General features: G+C 45.4%; 1 protein-coding gene across 4 annotated transcripts in view; it reads left to right on the top strand.

Moving 5' to 3' along the window:
* gramd4a (GRAM domain containing 4a) overlaps positions 1 to 7,845 on the top strand; it is a 30,044-nt gene that overhangs the window by 5,932 nt on the left and 16,267 nt on the right. For all 4 annotated transcript variants that reach the window (XM_027014573.3, XM_081723611.1, XM_081723610.1 and 1 more), the window contains one exon: positions 1,607 to 1,721. In XM_027014573.3, the coding sequence (XP_026870374.2) occupies positions 1,607 to 1,721 (115 nt within the window). The remainder of the gene's footprint in view (positions 1 to 1,606; positions 1,722 to 7,845) is intronic.

Genomic DNA, 7,845 nt, shown 5'->3' with positions numbered 1-7,845 from the left:
GTGTGTAAAATCTGCCCTTAAAGTCCCCCAGAGCCTGTTTTTCAAATGCGGAGCAGCTCGGTAGTTTGGCAGCAACACCACCTCCATCACCCCACAACTCCTACCCCCCACCCCTGGCGTCCACCTCCCCGGTCCAGACAGTCGGTGTGTGGGCGCTGGGATATTTTTGTCTGACGTGCGACAGGCTTAGGACAGATTTTCTGAACAGCAGCAACTCGCTCTTGAGACAGTGTGAGTCACAGCTTCTCTCCGCACCTCAATTGGAATAGCCTTGCTCGGTCTCTCTCTCTCACACACGGTTTCTCTCTGTCACTCTTTTTCCTTCTCCTTCATCTCTCCAAATGTTCTCCCTCTCTTCCTGCCTCCCCCAGTCTCACTGTCTCAGATGCGCATGCAGCACACTGTTGTGTTCCCTCTCTCTCTCTCTCTCTCTCTCTCTCTCTCTCTCTCATGCAAATGCACCCTTGCTGCTACCGCTTTTCATTCATAGGGCGTTAAGACATCCCAGACCCACAGCTGCATACTTCTGTTTGTGCACAGCTGGACTGCTGGGTTACTCTGGCACACCTGCACTGGGTAGCACGCGCCCACTGTGAAGTGTGGAGTACGTTCGTGACGCGTGCACTACGTGTACTGTAATTCTTGCAAGAATGGAGCAAGCTCATGACGTCGATGTTTGTTAACAGCAGAAGAGGGACGCGCTAACCTGACGCTGCCGTTGCCAGCGTGGTGCGGCCATGTTGGTGAGGCTCACACACGACTCCGGGATGCTGAACTGGGGAGGGGCTTGTGGGATGCCTCTGGGCGACGCCGTCTCTGTCCTCCTGTGGATCTCGGAGGCTTCCTTTTGGAATTTGGCCTTTCCGGCTGTTTATTACACACTTGTACACAAAGAGAACTGAGTGTGTACCTGTTCTCTCTCTCCTTCTTGATCTCACCCCAATTTTCTCTTTATCCCACATGCATGCTCTCTTTCCTTGTACCCATTTTCTCTCTTTATGTATATTCTCAGATTTTAATGGGAGTGTGTGTGTGTGTGGGTGGCTGGGTGGGGGTGTGTGTGTCTCGCCAGTTCAACAGACAGCAAAATGGATTAAGATATGCCGCAGTGTGTGAATGAGGCAGGCTACTGCAGGGAGAGGCATTTGCAGCAGTGTGTGTGTGTGTGTATGTGAGTGAGAGAGAGAGAGACAGAGAGAGAGTGGCCTCTTAAAGAGATACCTCTTCTCCATTTTTCTGCTTCTTTCTTCACTAAATCACATCATCACAACAGCCTTACTACTAGTTCTCTCTCTCTCTCACACGCGCGCACACACACATGCACACAGCGGAAAACTCTCTTTTGCTGAGACAGGTCTCTCTCTCACTCCACATTCCCATTCATGCACCCTTACTTGTGTGTGTGTGTGTGTGTGCGTGTGTGGAGTCGGGTCGAGCGTGTGCATTGCTAGAAGGCATTCTGTTTGCTGGACTGCTCGCTTGTCTAGTAGATTAGACCCTTCGTTCACAGATTGCATAGCAAGTATAGTAGGATTCTTTTGTGTGTGTGCGAGAGAGAGAGTGTTATTAGCCTGTAACCTTGTATCTGTGTCTGTGTTTTGGTCAGGCTGGATCTGGGGCTCTCAACATGGCTGCCTTGCAGGACCTAAGGAGCGATTCAGAGCGTCTCAATGAGGTTAAGGGTCATCTGGAAATCGCCTTACTGGAGAAGCACTTCTTGCGTGAGTACCGACTGGGACATCTCTTCTCTTCTTCCCTTGTTAGCTGTGAGAAGTGAGCTGTGTAACACCGCACAAGTATGCGTGGTGTTCTCGTTTCCCGTGTTAAATGGACTCTAACCATTAGCTGTATTGAACGCTGATATGTCTATGAATGACAGCTAAGCTTGTACAGACATCCACCTGACATAGATGATGCTTTAACCTGTTATGGCAACCACGCAAATGTGGGTCAGGTGGCGTAAGGGAGCACAATGCCTGTTTCTTACAAGGGCTGCCTAATAGAATATTTTTAATTACTATGATATTACTGTTGGCAATTAAGGTAGGGATATCTCCGATAATCCAGATGAACATTCTCTGGCTGTTTAAATGAATCCTGGGAGTTCACATAATCAAATCAAATCATTATTCATTTTATCTGGTGTGGAGGCTCTGCATCAGCCAGCCTTTGGCCAGTGTCTGCCTGTGTCGGCCAGCCTTTGGCCAGTGCCTACCTGCGTCGGCCACCCTTTGACCAGGCTGCTTGGCTCCACTTGTTCTGTAACTTCGTGGGGGCTCTGTACGGATCTTTTTTTTCCAACATTCAGAATCAGAATTGCATTTTTTTGAATGAAGGTCTTTTTAAAGAGTACCAAGGTGCAGTGGTTACTGTGAATGTGCTGAGTGTGCTTGTGTGTGAGGGGAAAGGTTGGTTAGTGATTATCGATCATCCCTGTTGTTGTTGGGTGACCTCACTGATTTTGCCTGCTAAAGGGCATGTGTGACTGGGTTAATCAGAGATTGTTGTTATTTGGGGCAGACCCTTTTTATCTCACGCCATCAGCACTGAGCTGTTGGGGCCAGCGTGTGTGTGTCTGTGTACATGTATGCTTTCTGTCTCCTTTTGATTGTAACTGTGGACAGGAGTGATTGGAAATCTTTGGTATGGACCAGTCTTGAGCCTTTGTCCTCTGTTTGTTAACATAGTCAGCTTAGTAGCACATGACCATACACGCATCCAATACAGCGGCTCATGGCATCTGAGAGCCTGGGTTAGTTCGTTAGATGCTTAAACCCCTACGTGATGTAGAGTGGGAACGGCCTTTAATAATGGCATAAAAGCACTCTGTGGGTTTAATTACTTACTTGGTTAATAAGGGAATGAGATGAAAATGGGAAAATGGTATTCAGATTAGGATCCCTCCCTCTCTCACTCACACACTCTCTCCGATTCTTATACACACACTCTTGTGCACGCACTCACTCACTCACTCACTCACAATCTCTCTCTCTCTCTTTCTCTCTCTCTCTCTCTCTCTGGCCAAGGTTAGCATCTGTACTGTATACACCCCTGTCACCAGCTTTATTGTCTGTGTGACTGAAGGTTATAGTAAGTGTACAGTAAAAATGTAGCATAATAAGGAAAACTGTTATCACATGAAGAGTAAATTGTGACTTTCATTTAAAAGAACATGATTAAGCTGCTGGTCCAGGTTTTTCTGTGCTATCTCCTGAAAGTCTTACACATTTTACCAGTAAATCCTTAAGTAGATTAGCAGACAAAACGCTTTGTTATTGATGATGGAATTTGAATGTCAGTAGTGGGACTGCAGCCCAACTGTGTGTGTGCGCGTACCTTTTAAATATCAGTGTGTGCCAGTCTGCCCCCTGCACGGATGGGGACACCACATCATCCTGGACTCTGGAGTGTGGTCCTGTGCTTTTGGGGCAGCTGTAAACATCGTGGGTGTACAGCGTGCGACTGCCATCGTAATTCTGGCTTTATGACTCTGTAGATATGACTGGGTAAACAGCTCCAGATCATGCAGATTGTGTGTGAAAATTCAAAAAGCTTTGGGAATGGCTTTTGAAGCTCAACCGGCTTCCTCTGCTCACGGCACTTACACGTGTATCATTCTGCCTTGGCTCTGGGAGGGAGGGGGGTTCATTGGGTCCGTGGGCACCTGTGGGCATGAACTCCTGGTGCTTGGAGGAGCAGACTGTGGTCTACCTGACATGATTGTGCTCAAAGCCAGGATGTACTGTGAGCCCTGAGCCAGGAATTTGTGTGTGTGTATGTGTGTGCGCATGCGCAGTTCATTGCCAGAAAGGCCTTAGAAATGTGATTAGTATCCCTGACGCCAGCTTCTTACTCCTCTCCTTACCACACTCTCTCTCACACACACACACACACACACACACACACACAAATTCAAGCTTCCAGTTGTCTTTTTCAGGTAATTTCAGGTAATTTAACACTAAAGAAAGGGAAGAACCCATCTGAAGCTGATTTCCAAAAAAACTGCCAGACCCTTACACACATGTATGATGTATATCAGCAGTTTTTACCATATTTTCCTCACTGTTTTAGTCATAGCGAATTCCTACCTGTCACACCAGCTTCCATTCCTTGAGGGCAGTCACATGCTTCCTCGGAGGCGCACGCAGCCAATCAGTCTCTTTTCCAGCAGCAGCAGCTCATGTAGTGTTTGGGGGGGGGGGGGTTTCGGGGTGATGTAACACGCTCGGAGGATATCGCTCAGCGCCCCCCTTCTGATGGAGGGAGACTATGCCACGCCTCCCTCCCTGAGCGCACGGCCAGTTTTGCTCTCAGGCTCCTGCTCACAGATGACTGTGTTCCAGGGACACAGAAGCAGGATGTATTTTATGGGGTCAAACCGTAGGTTGCTGTCGGCTTATTCTACTGTGTTCTTCACCACTAGCAGCCAGCCACAGCTGTGGGGATCTCCTCTTCAGACCCCTCCTTAAACCTGACGAGCACTTTCCCCACTTCTCTAGTTTGCTTATTCTCTTCAGCAAATATTAGAACAGAACTCTGTTAATATGAACAAGATCAAGAAGGAAAGAAAGTAGCTCGGGACCGAGTAGCTTTGTTAAGGCACGCCCGACCCACAGGATGCCTGTTAGAAAGGCCTTTAGGGACACGGGCAATAAGACGTGGGCTCAGAAGCATTTAAAGTGGGAACACACCAGTGCAAAATCTGTAGCCATTTGAGTGTTACATTGGCCCTGATGTGTCACAGTTAAATAGGAGTGGGGAGAGACTGACTTTATTACTATCAAGCGCGAGATAAACACTGATTTGAGTCCGACATCGAGGATGGTGGCTTGACGTGCAGTAAGCTGCACTTATTGGCTACACATTACTGCTCTTCTCCAAATGCTTCCTCTGGAATATCCTGTGTATTGAGGGTCTGGTGAACCGTGAAGGACTTTTTTTCCCTTTATTTACTGCACCCCCGCATTCTCTTCCTCTGTGCTTTCAGTCAGGTTACCATGCAACAGCACCATTCTGTAGGCAGGAGGCTGGCCACAGGAGCCTAGCTGTGCAAAAGCCCATTGTGGGGTTGAAAGCCGAAAGTCGCTTCATAGAACTCTGTGTGTGCGGGATGAGGTGGGTGCCGTTGTGAGCACTGGCACATCACTTTACAGAGCGACAACGCACCCTGCGTGTTCCTAAAATGCCACCAAACCCAGCCGTCCATGTTTCCAGCTCAAAGCTAGACATCAGGGGCTACAGATCCACACTAAATCTGTCCCAATATGTCTAACACAATGACTATTATAGTGTTAACTGTAGATCGCCTCAAGTTAGGGGTTAAGTTATTGTATAGTAATTCTACAGCCTGGCATTGGGCTCCAGAAGCACGTACACTTGAACATATTCAGAACACTGGCAGGCTTTGCGTGGTTGTTGAGGGGACTTTTAGACATGCATCACTGTGGTTTTGTGCACTCTGAGCTGCAGGAAGTCGTGATTGGATCCTCACAGCTGAGGGAAAAGCAGGAAGTGGCTTTGAAACAGGATGCTGGAGAAGAGGCTGCATAGTTTTGGCTGCAAATGTGTTTTTGACTGTCTTTCAAAATTTTGTATCTTTTGATAAATTGTGACATTGAAATATTATTACCTGATTAGAAAGCTATGACCCTTTACAAAAATGGAATGCCATCAAAAGGCCGTCCTATGCATAACGTTGTATGAGCAGGTAAAACACAGAACTGTACTGTACTGCGGCTCTTTTGAGTTTGCATGTGTGTTTTTTTGTGTAACTTTTCTGTGTAAAATATGTGTTCATGTAACAAGGTCATAGACTGCAGACAATCTTGAATTTGAAGTGGCTTAAGGTGCCATGGGCCTGCACAATTTTAGCTCTTGGCTAACTCAATGCTATGTGCACTCCTTGTAACAGTTTTACAACTGAAACAGGACTAAAATAGTATTGTTGGAGTGCGTCCTTTTTTTAGGTCAGAAAACCAGTTCTCATGACTGTAGTTTTTTTGTAGTCCAAATTGTTCACGTTTGTTTGTTTCTTTTGAGGAGCAAATGAAGTTTTATTGTTTTAATAATCGTCACATCTTTCAATCTGATTGTACTCTGCTAATGTATGAGCCAGTATCCACATCACTCTGTTGTGTCTTCCAAATCCATTTTATTGAGAAATGAGTTCCATTTTGCTCCTTGTCAGTGTGCCTCAGCCTCACATTGCAGGCCAGCAATCTGTTGGTCCAGCAAGCATGGTCTTCCTCATCTGTCATTTGTTTCACACCTTTTAAAACTGTCCTCTCACACAGGTTCCATTTATGTAAATTCAGACTTGTTCACTTTGCTGCCTCGTTGGGCATAGCTTACTGCTTTGGGCTTTAATGTCCATGATACGATTTCAGATATAAATACCGTCCAGAATGTGCTGCAAAAGGTGCTTTCAGCACACACCAACTCCTTCTCCTTTGTTTAAACACCTTTGTTCAAGAACGAATCGTACATAGTACTGTTCTACTTTGTCCTTAAACCCAAAGTAGATGACCGTGCATTAAGGCACCCGGAAGCTCTCCGCTGGCTCACGCAAGTCTGTGTTCATACTTGTGCTTCTCACAAACATCCACCTTTTGTCCTCAGCCATTTTAGCACTTTTTCACAGCTAACACTACTTGGAGTGCCTCAAAGCTGCATGTTAGGCCCTGGGCTGGATCTCAAACAAAGGGACACTTAAACAGTGTATGGGGTGATTTTTGAGGCAGTATATGTGGACTTGAACAATAATTCGACAATAAACACTGGAGTATAGAGTTACAGCCCCATACAGAGAGGGGCTCGCTTGAGTCAGAGTCACGATGGATGCTGTAGACCTTGACGTAGAGGTTCTCTGCGATATTACTACTGACAAAACCAACATCCATAAGAGCAACCTCGACCTTAGTAAGTGTTCAGCTACACCATTGGCATTAAGATGATCCCTTGGATCGTAAAGCTGTTATCATTTGCAGAGTTTATTCGTGACTAACTGCTTTTGGTGAAAATGGAACAATACATTAAGTACTAAAGAAGTTGGATCCATATTCATGTGGTGCATACACGTGTGAGGGATGGTGAGGTTAATCAGCTTTTTTGGCTATGAATACTGTTTCATGATGTTAAAACAGGGAACTGAAACAGAGTTTGACCCAGAATGAACCTCAAAAGATTTTTGTTGGTATAGAAGCAGTTAAGAATTGGTTGTTCAGTGTGTGGTGTATTTTGCTGGAATAATTGAAAGTTTTTAAAAAGTTAGAACGCATCATTGTATATTTTCTCCAATCACCATACTTGCCCAATTCTATAGCCATGGATTGTGATCTTACCTTCTGAGCATGCTTCTGGGCACATTATGTGTCTCTCGCACACGACACACAACACACACACAAACAAACAAACAAACAAAAAAAACACGTTGCAGCTATTTTACAGAAACAAGGGTTTTTTCTGGGGTTTTTTTGTTTGTTTTTTTGGCCCAACAAATCGGTGAAATCATTGTTTTAAGATCAGTCATGTTCTGAAAGCTTATTTCATTCATACTTGGGTAAAATGTCCTATTTTACATTTATGGCATTTAGCAGATTCCATAAATGTAAAAGTTCTTGGGCTGTTTTTAAAACTCTAAGTACAATCAAATGAACATTCCTGCTGTCTCTGTGCTTGTCTGAGTACAGTTTTATGGTTGCACCAACGTCATGCTTACAGTTAGGGTTCAGAAAAGCTGACCTGCTTTTAGATCAGTCCAATATGAACTTACATGTGTGAAGAATGTTTGTTTAATGAAAAGAGTGCACCAACATCCACTGAACATTAGGAAGGCTTCTGTTTTAT

Source organism: Electrophorus electricus, chromosome 11 (assembly GCF_041902795.1).
Source record: "Electrophorus electricus isolate QZ-2024a chromosome 11, ASM4190279v1, whole genome shotgun sequence".
Lineage (NCBI taxonomy): Eukaryota > Metazoa > Chordata > Actinopteri > Gymnotiformes > Gymnotidae > Electrophorus > Electrophorus electricus.
Note: the sequence above shows the minus strand (reverse complement) of the source record. Positions and strands in the feature narration are given on the sequence as shown.